Here is a 21,578-nt window from a genome sequence, read left to right as displayed (position 1 = left end):
CTTTTTGTGCCTGTGGAACTTAGAGGTGCATGCTATCAATAAGCAAAGGAACACAAGCACAAAGTGGAATGCACGCGAGATAGGAAAACTTGACCCAGATAAATATATTACGATAGAGATGCAAGGGTCGAATGTAATCGAATTGTACAAGTTATATCTGCACTGGCTTAATGTGCATGGCTTAATGTGCTTGAGATGCGTAAGTCGAGAAAACCGAATCGATAAAATAAATATGCTATAACATAAGTGCAAGATCGAATAAGTCCAAGATGTGTGAGTTAAGAAAACTCGATCAGTACCGAAATAAATTCACTACAATGAAATTGTAAAGTCAAATGTGTCCAAGATGTGTGAGTTAGAAAAACTCAATCGACACTAAAATAAATTCGTTACGACGGAGACATAAGGTCAAATGCACTTAAAATACGTGAGTCAGAAAAACTCGAAATAAATCTACTACGACAAAGACAATGAAATAAATGTGTTAAGGTGTGTCGATAAAACCCAACCCACCAAATGAGAATCCCGAATATTCTCACGATGAAAAAAACATCAAATGCCCCACCATGAGATAACTATCACTCATAAAGTTATTCATGCTCGAAACTTATTGCTTAACTTCATCCGCTCTTTGTCATTGCACTTCAAGTTATTCATGCTCGAAACTTATTGCTTAACTTCATCCACTCTTTGTCATTGCACTTTTAGATACTAAAAATATTGCTCGAACTTATCTAGGTTTCACCGTGACGCCTTTGGCATCATACACGCTCGATGTTTTACATCGCTCACAAAGACTTTAATCAAAAACCAATCAGCATACACAAAAAAATAAAAAACCTATCAATAAAATAAAATGAGACTGATAGTACTGGTTGATGTCCCGTACAAACTGTCCAAAACCATTAAAAACAACAAAAAATCAACATCCAAAAAGATCATGAACGTCCATCAAACACCTTTTCTACGTTGCTTCGTGAGAACAAGTCCATTAAATCCACGTTAATCTATATCACTTAATAGGTCAATTCCACAGTCCTGAATCAGCAGAGAAAAACTCTAACACGAGCATAACTTTCTGGCCAAATAAAACATTAGTAATTTATATTCCAGGAATGCTAAGTATGGATAGAAGCTGGGCTGGCTAAAAACATACATTTTTTAATGACAAATCCAAAAGATGCATGCTTTCTCCCACCACCAGCATGAAAAATGATATCTCCATTTTGGATACACCTACAACACACCATACCAACATATGCTATAACAGCATGATAGTTTGACATGCCTAGATTGCATGCAAATCCTTGAGCTGACCGTTCATCCTACCATCGTACGCTTTCGACCTCGCTGTCTCACTGTCGAGATAGCAGAATGGAGACAAATCACCTTTGTGTGGATAGAAGTGTAAGTGTATATACAGAGAGGAAGGGCAAGAAAAAGTACCTTGTGCTAGTTTGTTCATTGTGGATGACCATTGTTTAGAAGACTTCCTATATGCTGAGAGTATTTTATCCATCTGCCAGACAAAGAACTGACGTCTAGTCATCTGACCAAATTGAGAGCAACATGCATCTAAAATGAAATGAATAGTGTTTGCAATTTTGAAATTACCATTGGCTGGAGGCAAAAAACGGCTCGAAGAGAAAGTATAAAAGTAGAGATTTTTCCAATGTACTAAAGAAATGAAAATAGTAGTTGTTCTGAAGTTGCTTTAAGAAGGATCTTAATTGAGCCACTTAGACGATCGTTGGATGTGGAGATACACCGGTAATTATGGATACCAAAAGATCCAACAGAACATTCCCATGAACATCTGAATAGCACGTCTTTGCAATAACTTGAAGCACATTTTTTTGGTTCAGCTCCATAGTAAATCTCTCTGTTCTGATACTTCTAAGGTGTAGGAAACGCTATTTCCTTATGACATTCTATAAAGGGTACAATGAGGGGGAGGGATATTGGAATATTGGACAGACCAGATAAACCATTGTGACCAAGGAATTATGGATACAGAACACATAATAGCTATAACTTTTGACCCTTCTTAAACCCTGTAGTGGCAGAAACTTTGCCAAGTAGATTGTCCTTTCCTGAAGGGAAGGATGGATCTAGCATCGTGATAAGATTCCTCTTTCAACTGAGCATCATCAAACAATGTACACCATGCAGGGGTAGGAGTACTTTCAGTGATCCTCCCTGTACCATGCAAGGGTAGGTGTACTTACAGACGATCCTCCCTGTACCAAGAACCAAAGGGCACTTTGCTTTCCCATAGCTATCCTCTCTCTCTCTCTCTCTCTCTCTCTCTCACACACACACACACACACACACACACACAAAATTTAGACATTAGCAATTTTTACCAAAAAACCACACCTATGGCCAAAAATATAAGTTAAAATACACAAGGAAGCTGAATAATTTTTTAGAAAAACAAAGCAGAAAAGACTAGGGATTTCGGAGACTTGACCATCATGCACTGTTGATATGGATACCGGTGAGATTGGAGTTGATATAGATATTTGTTTTATGAACATAAAGACAATTTTAATTAGACAAGTGAACTCAATTGCATCATGGTAAAGTGGAATGCAATTTACTCACCACATTCCCACATGATGAATGCATGGAAACCAAAGCTCTCTCTAGCACGTATAGGTCAACTGCTTTATCCTCAGGAAGAGTTGATGTGAAACTCAGACCAAAATCAATAAGGACCTGAGAAATGAAAATATAATGCAAAAGCCTGGTCAACATTAGAGACTGCAAAATAGACAACTGTAGAACAAGCAAAATTAAATGACTCGAGTCCACTTTGTATTATGTTTGTGCATGTAATTCACTTGATACATTGATATATAAAAAGAAATCAGCTTGTATTATGTCAATCACTTAATGAAGAAGCAACTTAGAAGTTTTTTGATATTACCAATCGGTTGTTATCTCTCTTAATAATCATGTTTGAAGTAGTCAAGTCACCATGGATAAGACCCCCATCATGTAGTTTGCCCACTGCATTGCCTATCTGTGTGGCAATATCATCCAATCTTTCTTCATTAACACCATTTGAACCAAAATCTAAGAGTATCTCTTTCACAGAGAGCCCATCCACGTATTCAAATGTCAGAGTATGCAACAACGGGTCGACACCATAGAGTGCTGGTGTGGGAACACCAAGTCGTCTAGCTTTTGTCATGCAGCGAGCTTCCTGGAACAAATGTTGAAACAAAGATATAAACAACCTATTATGGCCTCACAAAAAGCAACATGAAAAGAAACAAAAGGAAGCAAATTGGTCAGCGAACAATAGCTGCATTCCATACTGAAAGCGAAAAAAGAGAAATGAAATGAATTTTTTGGCACTTTAAAGACTAGATAAGAGCATAAATGTAAGAAATTAGCTGCATTCAAGCGTTTAAGTGTCAGTTTGGAGTCCAGTAGTGGATGCCGATATTTCTTGGAGAAACGTTCCTTGATGATCGACCTACGCCCCACAAAATTCGACTCGAACACCCTCTGCAAAGGTTTAATCAGCATCATAAAACATGACAAATCACAAGAACACGATGTTCAAAAGCATTAAATCACTTACAGCTTCAGCTCCCTGTTTCACCAATACACCAAAACCCTCTTTTTCTTCTCTATCGACCTCCATGATGATGATATAGAAAAACAGAAGTACCTGAAAAGTGCGAATGAAAGAATCAGATGGAAGAAATGCAAGTCTGCAGTTGTTTCATCCTAGGCACACCTGAGTCACACAAATGTCTTGGTTTCATCCTCGTCACTACTTGAACTTCAAATATAATATCCATCAAAGCAAAATTATAGCTTGATGAAATTTAGTTCTATCCAATTAGACCCCTATACCGGTCCCTGGTCGGAGCACTACATACCGCCGGCACCGGTGTACCAACACTCGGTACACCGGTACGTACCGATATCTGAAAGAAGGCTTAAAAATCAGCCGAAAATAAATAGAAGAGAGGCGGAGGAGGAGGAGAGTACCGATTGTCAGGGCTGGCGGCGGCAGAGCTAGGAGCCAAACGGGCGACGGAGGACGCGAGCGGCGATTACAGGGGAACTCACGAAAGACGAATGTTTTAGGAAAGATTAGGGTTTTATTTTTATTGTTAAAATATAAAAATAAAAATGAAAAATGGGACTGGGCTTGCCGCCGGGTCCTTTGGTACAGGCCATAAAGAGCTACCGGCCCATTTGTGATTGGGCCTTGGGCCTTGCGGGAGTTCGAAAAGCCCTTTCTTATCAGGTTCTCAGGTGTCCAAATGCATCGTAACCTTCCGTCGATTTGTCACTTTGTGATGACAAAAAAGTGATGATGATGATGCTGATGAGATTGCTGTCTTGATCAATATCTATATATATATATATTCTTTTGTGAGAAATATTAGATTGGGAGGAGGACAAAATTTGGTACAAATCCCTCTCATCTCTCTCCTGAATTGGATTGCATGATGGCCTGAGATTAACATCTAGCTTTTATAGCTCTCGTCTAACTTCAATGGGTTGTGATGGCGGCGGTGAGAAAGATGATGCGAATCAACTACATGGAAAAGGAGAAGTTCTGATCATCATGATAAGCAAGATGTTATTGTGGACCACATGATCAAGAAAGGGTAGAGAGGCATGTGAAACTCTCATGGGTGCACATGTGAGGCCGCACAGCATGTGTCTCTTCTGGGGCAAAAATAAATAGATACGTAAAAAAGCAAAAGCAGCTCTTTTTATGATCACCAACCATTAGTTTCTGCTACCAGTCCATCCAACAACATACTCATGAATGCTGTACAGGCACTTGGACTTGAGACATGGATAGTTCTCCCTCCTCCATTAACGACAGTGTCGTGACCTCACGGAGGACCCAAACAATGCTTTTCCACCGGTGAAAGATGTCGATGTATAGGCAATCAAGACTAACGAAGCCATACAAATTCTATTTTCCTGCATCGATGGGATGAAACACTTGAACAGAGACCGTAGGGACTCGTTCCTTCTTGCTCCAGTGTTGGTGGAGGTACGCAGCAGGTGGTGGCTCTGTCAGTCTATAATGCATGTGTCAGGTCTTGGATGAGCATCAAACGCTTATCTACAGCTGGAAAACCTGAGATCCAGCCACGAGTTGCTTCATGTGGGACTTCTGCTGTGTATCTTGATGTGCTTGACACCATCCTGCTGGTTCTTCGAATGAAATCAGACCCATGCATGCATTGATGTCTTTCCTGAGACATGTCATAACCTCGAATTATTCGAGATAAAGCAAGGTCTGCCAGCTTTGATGTTTTCTCTTGTGAAGATTTCATGCTGCTGTAAGTTTCAGGCAAGAAGAATCATGGTGTGGGAATTCCTTCTCTCGCATCTTTTCGTCCGACAAAGTCAGCAGCATGCAAGCCACGCCTGCACATCACCATCGAGCTGAATAGACCAAAGCCTTCCTGGCTTGCGTGTCACTTCTTCTTAGTGGATTCTCCAAACCCGACGTAAGTGATTAGTACTCTTTGTTTGCTTACAAACTAATCGCAAGTCTCAAATATTCCTACACAGAGTCGATGTCCAGAGGTAGACTGGTCAAGTGACTGTCCAGATGCATCTTTATGTGCTACATGAGGTCTCTCTCTCTCTCACTCTCTCTCTCTCTCTCTCTCACTCTCTCGATGAACATGAGGTCTACAAGGTTATTATTGGAGGACAGTCTAAAGCATATCATAACATGTATGGGCACGTCAGATTTTGGCGCGATCAATGTTTTCACTGCCGGCCACCGTCCACCTCTATAATTCCGGCACTTTTGTCTCTCGTCGTCTTGTAAAAGATGTCCACAACGTTCCTATCAATGACGACACCACCATCAAATATCGTTGGCTAGAGACTGTCATCTATATAAGATAACCTCAGTAACCAGTATAAAATTACTTCATCAATCCAGGACACTCAGTTTAATCCGACTTGATTAGCTTTCAAAGAGATCATATTAGCTCTATGTGAGGATTTTCGATGTGATTTTTTTTCTAATGTAATTGACATCAATGATATAAGGTTTCTAGAGATTTAGTTCTAGCAACACTCGTCATTATGTATAAGAGAATGTTGAGAAGAGGAGATTTGGTCCATTCGAGATTCACATAATTGATATGAAACATTCTCCCTATCAAATATTTTTCTTTCTAATTAACCACAGGAATAAATATTCACCCCACTCAATTATTTGGCAGTAGATAGCTATATCCACTACTAAAAGCCTAAGAACACCAAATAGTCAAATGTTTTGTCAGCTATGAGTCTATGCATGGCGAAGAAACAGAAAAGATTGTTTGGCAATATATGCCCCATTTGTCCCTCTCTTACAAGCACATTGGTGTGCGCTTGATCAAATTTAAATCTATATTACGTGGAGTTTAGCACATTAGCTGTGTCGATTCAATGCTGTGTATTTTAGAATTGTCATACTGCAAGTTTTACATTCCTAAGAAATTTATCTCAATTTTTACTAGTGTGCTCAAGCTTAAACTAGTATAAGCTAAAGGATATGACTAATCACACTATCTCGGATGAGAGGTAAATTTAATACCCTTAATTAATTTCACATCAGAAATGGATAAGATAGAGATTGACTTATAAGAATGTACTACTATCAAATTCAGCTTAAGTATTTTGATCAGTAGTTTAGATTAAAAAATAAAATTGATAGGTCAGTTAACTCATCAGGGGATCGAGTCGTAAACATTGGAATTTGACGAAGGAGGTATAAACAAACTTGATTACTTTTTCTAATTTCAACTTATTATAATGCATCACTTGTCTCATATTCAATTGTTCATTTAAATATGTTCTTTCATTATCAAATATAATAATGCAATTGCCTACCTAGTGAAGTCCAATTGAGAGAGAGTAGATGATCATATAAAAAAAAAAAATACATTTAATTTAATTTAGAGCAGTAAAAGCTGTATTTCATAGAGTAGAATCCATTTTAATCAAGTAATTTGCAGCCTATTTTTGATCAAGAATAACCAAATTAAGAAATAAAATGGAAAATTATTCTGAGAACTTAATTGGAACCTAGTTATAAAATAATCGAGTTAATGAACCAATAAGTCAAAGCTATGTTTGACCCTTGATTATGATACATTAGTTGTGGACTTTGGTCAAAGTCAGCTTCCATAATTACGTTCGCATATTAAATCTTCGAAATTTTTGTCAGGTCGGACTCGGTGTCGGATGGACATCAGTAGTAGACCGAGCCAACCGGATGTTGCCACGTCTGCTCGAGCATGTGATTCGGCTGACCACCGAGCCCAATCGAGTCTGACTCCCCACCGCTGCTGATACGATTAATCTGCTCGAGCATGTGATTCGGCTGACCACCGAGCCCAATCGAGTCTGACTCCCCACCGCCGGAGACACGATTAATAGGATTCCGTCAGCGACACTGCTTCCACAGTGGACCACCTCGTAATTCTCCGGTCCAAACCGAGGCATTTAGCTCGACCGCCGCGAACACGAGAACCCACGACGCGACAAGAACAAGACCCGAGATGGGAGTCCAAATCAGATGGCAATCCTGTAAATCGCCCCCACAGCTAAGTCACGTGAGGTGGGCGACTTGCTGTCTCGGATCGGGCAGGAACGCTGTCTCCCTCGCGACTGGCACCATCCTTGAGTCGATTGGCCGAGCGGGACCCACCAGTTTGCCCTTGAAGAATCCTGTTTCCTGCGTGGGATCGGACAGGTGAGGACAATACACACAGCAGAGAAAGCTCGCGGGAGAGAGTGACACGGGGAAACATTGTGTGTATATGGAGAGCGGCTTAAGAAGGAAGAAGAACGCTCTTCTCGCCAAATCGAAGAGACTAACAGCTTCCACAGGATCCGCTGCTCTCAGTCTAAGCCCTACACTACGCAGCTTACTTTCCGTAACCCGTCGGCTCTACTCGCCAATCAACTCGGAATTACACCGAGATTTGAACACCAGACCTCTCACAAGACGCCTCTTTCGCTGTTCCACGTCGTTTGTGCTCGAGTTTTTTCTCCTTTTCTAGTGTGCACTGCAGCCTTTGCTTTTTGTCTTGCCAGTACCGAAAAGATAGGAACAGTAGAGAGTGAGAGAGGGGAAAGAGGAGATGGGTTGAGGGTGGATGAGAAAGGCAGCTGGGCTGTTGCTCGTTGGCGATCGCTTCAGATTTGCTCCTTGGTATGGCGTTTCCTCCCCCCAAGATTAGATCTTTCTTTCGTGTTCTCATGGTTTTCTTGTGATCTGCATGCTGGACTTGGTCTCTAGTTCTTGGAGTGTTGGATTCTTGGTGCCAAACATCAATGCCCGCGACGATCTGTTATCCAGGATCCGAAGTGATTCGTTTTCGAACCTCTAGTGTCTTGATCTTATGCAAAATCGGTGTTATTTCCTTTGTTGTCGATTATTTATTTTTTCTGTCCTGTGGATTTTTTTTGCGAAATTTTGTTCTCTCGCATAAGATTAGTGCCATGAGAATCAATGTGGAAAAAAAAAAACCTTCTTTATTCTCCACAGCAACTGTATCGCCTTCTCACCAGCCATTTAGGAAAAGAACTTGTTCTTGTTTCATTCCTCAAATCCTTCCATTTGTATTCCGACTCTTTTGATTTTGCATGGTAGGCTTCGTGTGTCCTCTCCCATAAGTGGATTCTACAAGTAAAATTTCCTTTTAATCTGTTTTTAGTGGAAAAGCCGATAGAACCAACGCCATTTGTTTCTTCTGTTCCTGGTGTTAGTTCTTGTGCTGCAGGTTGTTTGGGCTTGGAAACGTTCCGTTTTCTTAGCGGCTTCCATCTCTTTTTAACATTTTAGTCGATGCTTTACTCACTTCTGATTTAACGAAAGCCGGAAAAAAAACATAGATTAATTGCTCTAGATGGTGGATTTGAGCAAGGTTGACAATTTTCGTATTATAATTCCTTTTTTTTGTGATCAGGAAACCCTCGATTTTTTCATGACCTTTGATAAGGCTAAGGAGTTTTTCTTCCCAAAAATATATTGACGCATTGTATATGTATTATCTCTGTGTCGCTTGGAGGTTTCAAACACTCATCCCTGTCGTATATTGATGCAACTGATGTCTAACAAGCACCAGAGTGAGGGCATCAGGCATGCTCTGATTGTCTTATAGCTTGATTTTGGACACTGGGTGGCCTTTCAATCATCTTTAAGTCAATATTTAATTCCACTTTCACAAAATCTTTCTACTTTCTGAAGCATGCCTTTGTGCAATGCCTAGGTAAACTGCAAGATACCGAATTGCTTTTCAAGCTATCAAATGTGGTGTTAACTTCAGAGTAGTTTTCACTGGTTTTATTTCTCAGCCGTGCCATAGATCTATCACTGAAGATTTTGTAATCGAGCTTTTTCAATATAAAAGAATAATATTGATCGTGCTTGAGTCCATGGCGGCCAAGCTGCAAGCTGAATCCAGGCGGCTTTATTCATGGTGGTGGGATAGTCATATTAGTCCAAAGAATTCCAAATGGCTTCAGGAGAATCTTGCAGGTACTTGACAATTTTCTTCTTGATCAGTGTCTCCCTTGGAACTACAGTTTCAGAGCTCCACACTTAATAAAAAGAAAATTTGTGAAAGATCATTATTTTTTTTACTTATTGTTTACTATTCTCATGCAGCTCGGCATGATTTATCAGTTGTCATTTCCTACACTTAGTCAAAGAGTAGTCATTCCTTTAGTCTTGCTTGACCAAGATTGCCTTTTATAAAAGATTTATTCTCCTCTTGTTTATTTATGTATGGTGCAGCTAAATTTGAATTTAAATCATAGGAAAATGAGCTTCAAAGTTATCTAAATTACATCGTTTTTCATGTTTAGCTGAATTTGATGTTCCAGAAATTCCACATTTTATTTTAGCGAAAGTTGACTTGTCATGCACCATAACACATGCCTTCTTTCTAGCACATGGTACAATCCCATGCTGTTTTTGTGATGCCATGTTATCTCTGTGAGTGCTGATGGACCCCTGATGAATCTTGACTGATTTTTCTGCATAGATCCCTAATTTTGTAACCTTTGATGATTTATTGTGTTCTCAAGATATTCTTTCTTCCTTTCTTAATTCTGGATTGGGTTTAGTTGGATTCACAACTCAAGTCCAATCACTATACCAGCTAAATTTTAGAATATAATGTATTAAATGCACTATGAATCATCAATACACTCATCATTCAATTTCACCCATTGCTTTCTAATGCCCTACTCTCTAACACAAAATTTGACTCTTAAGCAGCGATGGTGAAAATTTTCTTGTCATGAGCTGCATTTCCACATATTCACATTATTAGTAGAGTAGAGCAAATTCAGCATAGCTTAATTCCTTTGTTAGTCTTTTAGGGACCATTGCCTTTCACTTTCTTGTTAGGATCATACTAGCTTCATAAGGCACATTTAGCATTATTGTGATCGACTACCCATTTGTTATCCATCATGGGTAATAATAACCTTACTGTCTTCTATTTTCTTTCCTTAAATAAACTGTCATTCTTTCATATCGTGAGTCCATTTTTTGTCTGAGTGCTCCATTATCCAACTAGAACAATTAAACAGGTATGTAGACATTGGCAATTTAACAAAAATTAAATACCACTGAAAATGGAAAAAAGATTGTTTTCAATCTTCTAATCCTTGCCAAATATCTAGAAGACAAAATTAAGAAAATATATATCAAGAAATACCAATTGTTCGTTTAGTCACACCTCCGAAGTTTTTCCAGAGGTCTGAGTGGGCCTATCCAATGAAGAAGCTTGCAGTTTCTACATAACAGTCCATGAAATCAGTCAAATAGTAATGTTTGATAGGTACATATTTTTCATTATTTGAGATATAAGTGATTCTTAAAGTAGCCAAAATATCTTATAAGAGAATGCCTTTGATATCTGTTAGGTTCTTTTATCCTTTAGATACGAGTGATAGACGTGCCAAGCAAAAAGTTCTTCGTGCATATTGACTTCTGATACAGAAAATATGAGCACAATGAGGACCAAAAATTTCTTTCTAAGACATACTTAATTATCTGTAATCAATTTGCTTGTCCTCTCCGAGGACACCCCATCCATCACAATGTGCATTTGTGTTGTTGAAGTTGATGAGGTTTTGGACGATCATTTGAACCTGTAATTGATGCAGGCTTAATTATACTGTAAATATCATTACTGGAAATTAGGTAAGCACTGAGAGAAACAGACCACCTTGATCAACGATAATTGGTTGAATTAGATTGAAGAAAACCCTTTGTTTTTCTTTTTGCAGATAAAAGCTATTTAAATTTTCTTCCATGGCTGGGTTAAGTGTATTTCAGAGAGCAAGCATCTGAAACATGATAGGGTTTCGAGCTATTGGGAATTAGGTAAGCAGACAAACCAGTAAGTGTATATGTCAATTCATCTTTGGATGGCTTAAAGCTTTTGCCTACTGAGATCTTTTTAGGCATAGTTATCATAATGGAATAATGGATTAAAACCCTTAGCTTTCCATGCTTTTACTGGGCCGATAGAAGGAATGATCTCCAATCTTCTGTTTGTATTGTGTGAGCTCATAGATAAGAAGGCTTGCATTGGGAAAGCTGATCCAAATCCTAAAACATATGCAGGCTGCTTTGATGTTCTTTATCAGTTGTGGGAATTCTCCAGTATATAACCAGTCAACAGAGACCATGTAATCTACCTTGAATTTAGCCCATAAAATTGTCTGTCAAAAATTTTTCACATTGCTGGAAATGCTTGTATGCGTCATAGGGAGGCAGAAGTGGGGAGCCACATGCTCCCCATTCTCCATAAACATCCCACATATGTGTGAGAATCCCTCTTCTTCTAACATTTTCTTGATTAGAAGTTCTATGCTTTGCAATTTTACTCTTTAAGCATCTAGCTTAGTGTGAATTTATACATTGTATAAGAATGGGAGAATCATAAACTTATTTAAATAAGCAAAACCTCTCCATTTAGGGATAGTATCATCGATAATATATTGCATTAATTTCTTTTTCTCTATGACTTTATCATTATTTGACTGCTAAGTTGTGTATTTCTACGATAATTAATATGTGACCACTTTTTATTATCTTGGAAATCATTTTAACTAAAAGGGGCACTGCTTGAACAGATACGGACATGAAGGTCAACACAATAATCAAGCTGTTGGAAGAAGATGCTGATTCCTTTGCAAGGAGAGCTGAGATGTATTATAAGAAGCGCCCTGAGCTCTTGAAATTGGTTGAGGAGCTCTACCGAGCATACCGTGCATTAGCAGAAAAATATGATCATGCAACTGGAGCACTTCGCCAGGCCCATCGGACAATGGCAGAGGCATTCCCTAACCAAATTCCATTAGTACTGTCAGATGAGTCACCTTATGGTTATTCTGGCAATGAGGCAGAGCCTCACACTCCTGAAGGGCCACCACCCCTTCGTGCGTTATTTGACCTTGATGAATTACAGAAGGACGCATTGAGCTTGTCATCCGAATTGCATGTAATTAAAAGAAATGGGGGATATTCTGAACCAAGCGATTCATTATCAAGCAAAAAAGGGTTGAAGCAATTGAATGAGATGTTTGCAATTGGGGAAGGGACAGCATTTACAACATCTGAAGGGAGTGTAAGAAAAGGACTACATTTTCAAGAGGAAGAGGGACAAGATCTTGAGAATAGAACACATAAGTGTTCCAGAGAACAAAATCAAGTTAAGGAGAAACAGGATGCGAGCTATGTGACAACAGGTCTGCAACAAGACATTTCCCAGTTATCATCAGGGAGCCAAAATATGAAGAACCAGATAACAACAGAATCTGATCGTAATAATAAAACAGAGAATGAGCTTCAAGGACTAAAGGACAGAATCTCTGAATTAATTTCTGAAAAAGAAGCAAGTAATATACAGTACCAAATATCTCTGGAAAGAATCTCTGTTCTCGAATCTCAAATCTCAACAACACAGAATGAATTGAGGAAACTCAATGATGAGATGGTAAACAAAGTCAAGAAGCTACAGAGTTCTGAAGAACTTAACCAATCTCTTTTGTTGGAGCTAGAGATGCTAGCAAAGCAAGTAAACATGGAAGAGAATGAACTTCACCAGAAGCGAGAGGAATTGGAGAAACTCCAAATTACTATCGAAGAAAAACACCAGCAGTGCATGCAGACTGAGATGGTTCTCTGCCTAAAGGAAAAGCTGCACACTCAATCTCAGGAAGAGATAGATCATTTGAGTCGAGAAATTCAAATATGGATCCAGAAATTGAGGGATATAGAATTGTGTAATGTGGATCTACAGGAAGAGATATGTAAGCTTAAGGAGGAAAATGGCACCTTACATGAACAAAATCTTCACTCTAGCTTGATGATAAAAGAACTTCAAGGTAAAATAATTTTGATTGAGGAGAAGAATAAGACCCTTGAAGATGAAGTTCGGCTCTATTTATGTGAAAAGGAAGGTCTCACTGAAGAGCTTAACCATATTAAAGAAGATATAAATGATCTAGAAGGCAAACACCGAGATCTGATGGAGCAAAAGGAAGCGGCAAGCATATGTGCAGAGTCCCTTAAGGCAGCTGTAAAGGATTTACAGAATAAAAATTCTGCGTTAAACGATATATGCAAGAAACATGAAGCTGAAAAAGAGTTTCTTGTGGACAAGCTGAGAGATATGGACAATGTATTAGAAAAGAACATGGTCTTGGAAGATTCACTCGCTGATGCAAGCATTGAGTTAGAAGTTCTAAGAGGAAAGACTTTAGCACTAGAAAATTTGCATGAATCTCTCAATGGTGAAATTTCCAACTATATTGCTGAGAAAAATGCACTTGTTCCTCAGGTAGAGATTCTTACTCAGGATGTGTGTACCCTTTCAGAGAAAAATATATTCTTGGAGAACTCTGTATCTGATTTAGGCACTGAAGTCGATTGTTTGAAATCAAAGTTAAAGGACTTTGAACGATCCTGTCAGTTGCTCAGCAATCATAACTCTGGTCTTCTTGCTGAAAGGAAGAGTTTTCTCTCTCAGATAGAGATCCTTACTCAGAATGTGGAGAAGCATTCCAAGAAAAGTTCCTTCTTAGAGAACTCCTTATCTGATGTAAGCAATGAGGTTGGCTGTTTGAGGTCAAAGTTGAAAGAGTTCGAGGAATCCTCTCAGTCGCTCAGGGATCAGAACTCTAATCTTCTCTCAGAAAGGAATGCTCTTCTTTTGCAGGTCGAGATCCTTACTCAAAATCTGGAGAAGCTTTCAGACAAGAATTCCTTCTTGGAGAACTCCCTATCTGATGTAAGCAGTGAAGTTGGGTCTTTGAGGTCAAAGTTGAAAGATTTTGAAGAATCCTGTCAGTCGCTCAGTGATCAGAACTCTGGTCTTCTTGCTGAAAAGAACAATCTTCTTTCTCAGTTAGAAACTCTTAATCAGAACGTTGAGAAGCTTTCGGAGAATAATTCCTCCTTGGAGAGTTCTCTATCTGATGTAACTACTGAAGTTGGGTGTTTGAGGACAAAACTGAAGGACTCTGAGGAATCCTGTCAGTCTTTAAGTGATCAGAATTCTGGTCTTTTTGCCGAAAGAAATGCTCTTGTTATTGAGATAGAAGTTCTTACTCAGAACATGGAGAACCTTTCACACAAAAATTCCAGGTTGGAAAATTCCCTTTCTGATGTAAATAGTGAAATGGCTTGTTTGAAGTCAAAGTTGAAGGACCTTGAAGAATCATGCCAATCACTTAGCAATCAGAACTCTGGTCTTCTTTCTGAAAGGGACAATTTACTCTCTCGGGTAGTGACCTTTACTCAGAATGTCGAGAAGCTTACGGACAGAAATTCTTTCTTGGAGAACTCATTAAGTGATATAAGCTGTGAAGTCGAATCTTTGAGGTCACAGTTGAAAGATTGTGAAGAGTCATCTCAGTCACTCAATGATCAGAACTCTAGTCTTCTCACTGAAAGGGACAGCCTTCTTTCACAGGTCAAGATTCTTACTCAAAATCTAGAGAAACTCTCAGACGAGAATTTGCTTTTGGAGAAATCCCTATCTGATGTAAGCAGTGAAGTTTGGTGTTTGAGGTCAAAGTTGAAAGACCTTGAAGAATCATCTCGTTCGCTCACCAATCAGAATTCTGGTCTTCTTGCTGAGAGGAATAATCTTCTTTCTCAATTGGAAATTCTCACTCAGAATATAGAGAAGCTTTCGGAGAAAAATTCCCTCTTGGAGAACTCTCTATCTGATGTGAGGACTGAAGTTGGATGTGTGAGGTCAAAGTTGAAGGACTCTGAGGAATCCTGTCAGTCTCTTAGTGATCAGAATTCTGGCCTCATTGCTGAAAGGAATACTCTTGTGTCTCAGGTACATGTTCTTACTCAGAACATGGAGAATCTTTCACACAAACATTCCTTATTGGAGAACTCGTTATCTGATGTTAACTGTGAAGTTGAGTGTTTGAGATCAAAGTTGAAAGACTTTGAAGAATCTTCTCAATCACTCAATGATCAGAACTCGGGTCTTCTTGCTGAAAAAAGCAATCTGCTTTCTCAGGTTGAGATCCTTACTCAGAATGTGGTGAAGCTTGGACACAAAAAATTAACCTTGGAGAACTCCCTAACTGATGAAAGAAGTGAGGTCAGGTGTTTGAGGTCAAAGTTGAAAGGCTTTGAAGAATCCTCTCGGTCACTAAATGATCAGAACTCTAGTCTTCTTGCTGAAAGGAACAATCTACTTTCTCAGGTAGAGGTTCTTACTAAGAATCTGGAGAAGCTTTCACAAGAGAAATCCTTTTTGGAAAACTGCCTGTCTGATGTAAGCAGTGAAGTTGGATGTTTGAAGTCAAAATTGAAGGATTCTGAAAACTCCTGTGACTCTCTCCGTGATCAGAACTCTGGCCTTCTTATTGAAAGGGACACTCTTGTCAGTCAGGTTAATTTCTCTCCCTCTTCCTATTTAAGTTGTAATTACTCTGTGATAACAGTTTTTCCTATTAATTATACCTGAAAGCATAACGATTATTCTAACTTGCCATATAAATTTTTTACGAAGCTCTATTTTGCTGCCTGAATAGTTTATTCCTGTTTATGTCAGGTTAATAACATCACTCTGAATTTGGAAGAACTGGAGAATAGGTTAGTGGACATGAAGGACGATAACTTGAATCTAACAAGAGAAAAGTATCTGATAATCAGTCAGGTCAAGGATCTGCAAGATCTTTTGAAACTAGAAAAAGAAGAGCATGAAACTCGTATCCAATCATTCAAGTGTCAGCTAGCCACATCAGAGAACCACAATTTTCTTCTGCAACAAGAAAGCCAGCTTAAAGATCAGCAGCTTGAATCAGAACAGGATAATGTGATTGGTTTTCTAATAGGAAATTTTATCTTACAAAGAAGTTTGTCCGATGTGAATGGAAGGAACTTGGTTCTTTTGAAAGAATGCGAGAAAAATATCGAGGCATGTAGAAGGACTGAGGCACTTATTTCAGCACTTGAGCAGGAGAAACTTATGCATATCAAAAACATAATGTCATTGTCAGAGCAAAATGAGAAGTTAAGAACTGGAATTTGTTTGCTGCAGAACACTCTTATCATTGGCAAGAAGTCTGTTTCCGTGGATGAATTCCAGGTCGAAGTTCTCATAGATATTATTTTGGGCGAATTTAGAAATATTCTGAATTGTGTTTCAGAAGCCGAGCATGATAATCAACTGCTGCATCTTGAGATATCAGTTCTTGTCACTTTGCTGAAGAATACAATGCTGGATCTGGCCAGTCTGAGATTGGATAAATGTTCTCTTGAAAAAGAACTTGATATGAAAACCAAAGAATTATTAGCATTAGGAAACAAAAATCTTCAACTTAGAGAATTGAATGAAAAACTAATGAATGATGTGGAAGCAAGCAACCAAAGGGAAGTAGAATCAAAGACTGCAATGAAAGTTTTCCATGAACATTTGACTGACCTGCAAGAGGCTCTCCTGACATCTAAATATGAAATTCAAAATTTAATTGAAAACAAGAAGATTCTCATGGATGAACTTTGCAACTTAAGAGAAAAACATAATTTGTTGGAAGAGGAACATATTGAAGTCCTTGCAGAGGCTCTGAAACTAGACCACCTTTATTTGTTGTTTAGGAACCATAGTGCAGAGAAATTGTCGGAGTTGAAATCCTTCACTTGTGATCTGGATTCTCTTCATTTTATTAAAAATGCTCTTGATGCTGAGATTGATAAACTAAAGGAGAAGATAAAGATACTTGAGGCAGAAAAAACACATATTAGGGAGTTCGTTACTTACCTAGAAGAAGAGTTCAGAAATCATGTCCTGCTTTCAGAATTTGATTTGTTTACAGCTACATGCGTCTGTGAGGAGTTAAGTCTTCAAAGACAGAGATTAGAGAGCCAACTGTTACAAAAACAGTCACAGTTACTGGAAATAAGTCAAAATGCTCAATCCACCCAACAAAAGAACTTGGAATTGTGTAGAATTCTTGATGGTATTCAGCTGGATTATGAAGCAGATAAGCTGATCAAAGAAGAGTTGACGCAGAAGATTTCAACTTTATCTGAAGCAGTTGTCGACAGAAATAAGGAGATCAGATGTCTTTATGAAGCAAATGAGATGCTGCAAAGGGAAATTTATCATATGCGTGAAGAAGTTAATGTGCTTATGAGTAGGGAGGAAGATTTGAAATTAGAACTGCAGAAAGAAATAGATGAAAATGAACACTGTGAAGTCGAAATCAAAGCATTATTAAGTGATATCCAAGTCTCCACAGTTAATGCAGCACTGTATGAAGAAAAAGTTCATGAGCTGATACTAGAAGAAGTTGGTTCCCTATTGCAGAAGGAGACATTGAAAATGGAGGTAGCTTTAACCAAGGAGCAATTGGATAGTATGAAGAAAAAGCTTGATGATTTAGAGGGAGAAAACAGTGGGTTGAAGGCTGGCTTAGATTTCTATCTGGCTCTGGTTGCATCTTTGTGGAATAGTGTTAAATCTCTGGAAGAACAAATTATGACAATGTCAAAGCCCAGAATATCAATCTGTCATGACAAAGAGGTACTCCTAGATTTGTTAAATATGATGAATCTGCTGGTACTGCTAACATTTAAATCATAATTTAAGTTTCGAAACAGAAAATTCGACATGCAACTTGAGTTAAGCTACTTGAAGAATTGGCAAGCTTTGAGATTTGATAACTAGTAATTAAAATATTTGAGATAATCAAATACGAGGATTTAATTAATCTATCAAACCATTATGATATAAATAGTAATGAGTGGTTGACCAGTATAACAATCTATATTGTCCGGTAATGGAATAAAATGATAAAAAAATAAAAGTAATGGTATATGTATCAATATTAAAACTATACATTTCGATATTGGTACTTGGTCGGACCAGTAAATATCAACGGGACTAGCATTTAAATCCTTGACAGATATGTACTACTTTTCAAATCTATAAACAGTTACTTCGGTAATTTTGGGTATTAGTCTAGTGGTTTCTGTAAAGCATAAGGTTCCTTAATTGTGATTTTTCTAAAACCTAAATGATATCATAAAAATCGGAATACCTTTTTCTTTTGAATTCATCCAATTACAGTCTGCCCCTTGAGATCATCAAATTATAATGGTAACTTCCCAAACCAAGGTCATTGGCAACAAAAACTTGTGATCTTGTTCAAGTCTAACTATATCAGAATGTACATATATGTACCATACTAATATGTAGAATACACTTTTGCATCATTGTTCCTTTCACTCAACCATTACCGTTGGACTTGCCTAGATTTTTGGAGAGGTATATATGCTAAAGTAACGTACCATGAGGACATTAAGACCAAAGCAAGATCCAAGAGGGCATTTACATGAGAAATTGAGTAATATGGATCATCACAATTTTATGTAGGATTAATACGACAGACTGTTTTTTCGAATTGGGGTGATGTGGGGAGGGAGGTTGGTGTTGGTTTGGGGGGAGGCACTGTGACACTGATTTTATTTTATGAGGGTGTACATGTACAGAAATTTTTAGTTTGCTATTGACCAGTAATTGCATCACAAATTAACGACAAATAGAATCAATTAAAACTGAAGGACCATCACACCTCACAAGACGCAGATATGATGATATGACTTTTTAAGAATTAAAAACTGATGTCTCTGATTAAGATTCAAAGGACAATTACAATGATATATCTTATTGCTATTCAGAAAGGTAATTTTTGTATTAAAAAAAATATAAAGTCTGACAGTTTATTTTTGAACAGCTTGTTTATATTGTTTCTTATTAATTTTTATTGCTTCAGCAATCCAATAGCAAACTATTTGGTCTATATATGGATATATATTTGTCAAAAAACAATGTAGATCCATCCCTCATATGATAAATTAGTCAGGTGTCAGAAGTGCTTTAATGTGTTGGATGAATGAATGAAGTCTAGTGGATTTGAATGAACGAAGTCATGAGTTTACTGAGTCAATGGAGTGTGTTTGATCTCAAGTTTTGTGAAGACCAAGTGGAAAGCTAAATTGAATTGAAGACTCTGGCACAAGTTAACTTGGACATGTCCATCTGTGTTACTACAAGCTTGTTTTCATGAATTCATCTTGAGTAGAGTTCTCTGAATGCATCTGAGTAGGGAATTATATGGTCAACTGAATTTGTCCTGCCTTTAATTTTGAGATCTGATGAGGCTGAGTGATCCAACTCCATAGCTGTATGCAATCAACAATTTATCCACACAGCTGAGTGTGATCAACTTAGTGAGCTTGCAATTTCATCAACATTTTAGGTATGTGATGACAAATTATTCCTTTTCAAAAATAAGTTTGTTACCCACTTATCACATGCTTGAGATACCAACATATTAATATCCAATCCTTGTATTTTCTGCCTAGACCATCAGAATTTTGTTTTATACTTTTGAGTGTAGAATTTTGCTTTATTTTCTCAGGTAAGCTACAATGTTTCCTAGTTGTGTCTGTAACATTCATTTGTGACACTCATTTCGTCTGTTTCCAGGTTTTACCTTTGGTTCCTCATCATCATCACTGTGATAACCAACCTAGTGATGGTTATAAGGCAATGAATATTGAAGGCATTCCAGTGTTGGAGAAATTGATCACCAAAGTCAAACTTCTTGAAGAAGTGATAGTAGACATTCAAAGTCACAGACAGCAGGAAGGGTTTGAAGCCAACTCCAACTCAGAGGCTGCAAGTAAAGAAACTAAAGGGATAAAGATAAATGAAATTGGACGGGGACAGGAAGCTCAAGTGAACCTGCATTCTCTTGAACATGTTGATGATGGTGGTGGACTAAATGATACTGAAATCACCAAGGGCAAGAATGGGCAAGTGACAAAAGATATTCAACTCGATCAGGGCTCAAGTTCTTTGCCGTACAGGACCATTGGTTCATATGGTTTAAGCAGGATTAGTAATGATGGGATCGATGATCAATTATGGGAAGCTGCTGAAACAAATTGCAGCAAACAAGTATGGAAAACATCAACAGATGCTACGGAACATGACATAGAGCCCGTGGAGGAAGAAAAGAGTGAATACCCGTCCTCAGAGCTGATGGTTGAGAAGGAGCCGAGTGTTGACAAGTTAGAGATACCAACTAGAGTTCTGACATCTCGACAAGAATGGACTAAGAGAGTCCTCGAGAGCCTTCAAAATGATGCTCGGAGGTTATCAGACCTTAAAACCAATGTAAAGGATCTGAAGAGGAAAATGGAAAGCTCTCAAATGGGGAAGCTTCCTGCAAGCTCTGGGTATGATACAGTCAAATCACAGTTGGAAGATGCTGAAGGTGCTGTCATGGAGTTGATCGATACAAACAACAAACTGACGAGCAAGGCTGAAGAATATCATTCCACAAATGGCATGGGCACAAAATCTGAAGAAAGCAGCAGCACCGGAAGAAGACAAATTTCCACACAATCAAGAAAGGAATCAGAGAAGGTTGGAAGGCTGGAGCTGGAGCTGCATAAAATCCAGTATGTCATGCTGAAATTTGAGGAAGAGCACGTAAATCGTCACACCAGTGCCATGGACCGAAGAAGCCGAACGCTGCTGAGCGATTATATCTACGGGAGAAGAGATGGCCGTAGACAGACAAAGAAGAGCTCCTTCTGTGGGTGCATGCGGCCGAAAACGAAGGGTGACCAGTGACATTCTTAATCACCGAGATTGCAGCAACTCGTTTCGCACGGAGGCATTAGCTCAATGCAATCTTTTTCTGTGGGCAAGCGAAGTTGTTCTTGATGTAGTTGGTTTGCTTTCAAATTGTCTAGTTAAAGAGAAACTGTACATTTTAGGCCTAGTCTACGTTCGATGCAATTCACTTGGTAGCAACCTATGACTGGTTTTACATTATGGCTTAATGTGTTAGATTCAGTCCTTTTATTGCTGTTGTGGGTATTAACCAAATGAACTCTACAGCATTGCTCTATTATTAATATGTTTGAAACCACAGTCAATTGAAATCTCCAGTTAAACTTCTGCACGTAAACCAGAAGATCCCTTGCATCGAAGCACAGGGGAAGC

General features: G+C 38.4%; 2 protein-coding genes across 9 annotated transcripts; one reads left to right on the top strand and one right to left on the bottom strand.

Moving 5' to 3' along the window:
* Positions 1–1,060: 1,060 nt before the first annotated feature.
* LOC135679562 (uncharacterized) lies at positions 1,061–4,165 on the bottom strand. 3 transcript variants are annotated; one of them, XM_065193442.1, is made up of 7 exons: positions 4,012–4,165; positions 3,596–3,685; positions 3,406–3,519; positions 2,933–3,211; positions 2,608–2,721; positions 1,447–1,519; positions 1,061–1,358 (listed from the first exon to the last, which is right to left on the bottom strand). In XM_065193442.1, the coding sequence occupies exons 2-7, from the start codon at positions 3,656–3,658 to the stop codon at positions 1,321–1,323; spliced, it is 681 nt and encodes a 226-aa protein (XP_065049514.1). In that variant the 5' UTR covers positions 3,659–3,685; positions 4,012–4,165; the 3' UTR covers positions 1,061–1,320. The 3 variants fall into 3 exon arrangements, with proteins under 3 accessions (XP_065049514.1, XP_065049516.1, XP_065049515.1); XM_065193444.1 differs by having other exon boundaries at positions 3,409–3,519; XM_065193443.1 differs by lacking the exon at positions 4,012–4,165 and adding an exon at positions 3,755–3,902.
* Positions 4,166–7,831: 3,666 nt separating this feature from the next.
* Positions 7,832–21,437, top strand: LOC135679561 (protein NETWORKED 1A-like). 6 transcript variants are annotated; one of them, XM_065193441.1, is made up of 6 exons: positions 7,832–8,212; positions 9,273–9,541; positions 12,157–15,377; positions 15,567–15,944; positions 16,107–18,080; positions 20,049–21,437. In XM_065193441.1, exons 2-6 carry the CDS (start codon positions 9,439–9,441, stop codon positions 21,201–21,203), a joined length of 6,831 nt encoding a protein of 2,276 aa, XP_065049513.1. In that variant the 5' UTR covers positions 7,832–8,212; positions 9,273–9,438; the 3' UTR covers positions 21,204–21,437. The 6 variants fall into 6 exon arrangements, with proteins under 6 accessions (XP_065049513.1, XP_065049512.1, XP_065049509.1 ...); XM_065193440.1 differs by adding an exon at positions 11,305–11,401 and having other exon boundaries at positions 12,157–15,944; XM_065193437.1 differs by adding an exon at positions 8,970–9,272 and having other exon boundaries at positions 9,358–9,541; positions 12,157–15,944.
* Positions 21,438–21,578: the final 141 nt, after the last annotated feature.

This window comes from Musa acuminata, chromosome BXJ1-7 (assembly GCF_036884655.1).
Source record: "Musa acuminata AAA Group cultivar baxijiao chromosome BXJ1-7, Cavendish_Baxijiao_AAA, whole genome shotgun sequence".
NCBI lineage: Eukaryota > Viridiplantae > Streptophyta > Magnoliopsida > Zingiberales > Musaceae > Musa > Musa acuminata.
The sequence above is the reverse complement of the archived record's forward strand: the minus strand, read 5'-3'. Positions and strand labels throughout refer to the sequence as shown.

Excerpts from the sequence above, each read along its gene's own strand:
- LOC135679562 (XM_065193442.1), bottom strand. The coding sequence starts at position 3,658 with ATGGAGGTCGATAGAGAAGAAAAAGAGGGTTTTGGTGTATTGGTGAAA. Across the intron at positions 1,520-2,607 it reads ATTCATCATGTGGGAATGTG|ATGGATAAAATACTCTCAGC; the intron begins GTGAGTAAATTG and ends TTTGTCTGGCAG. Across the intron at positions 1,359-1,446 it reads AATGAACAAACTAGCACAAG|TGAGACAGCGAGGTCGAAAG; the intron begins GTACTTTTTCTT and ends CTATCTCGACAG.
- LOC135679561 (XM_065193438.1), top strand. The coding sequence starts at position 9,439 with ATGGCGGCCAAGCTGCAAGCTGAATCCAGGCGGCTTTATTCATGGTGG. Across the intron at positions 15,945-16,106 it reads GGGACACTCTTGTCAGTCAG|GTTAATAACATCACTCTGAA; the intron begins GTTAATTTCTCT and ends TGTTTATGTCAG. Across the intron at positions 18,081-20,048 it reads CAATCTGTCATGACAAAGAG|GTTTTACCTTTGGTTCCTCA; the intron begins GTACTCCTAGAT and ends GTCTGTTTCCAG.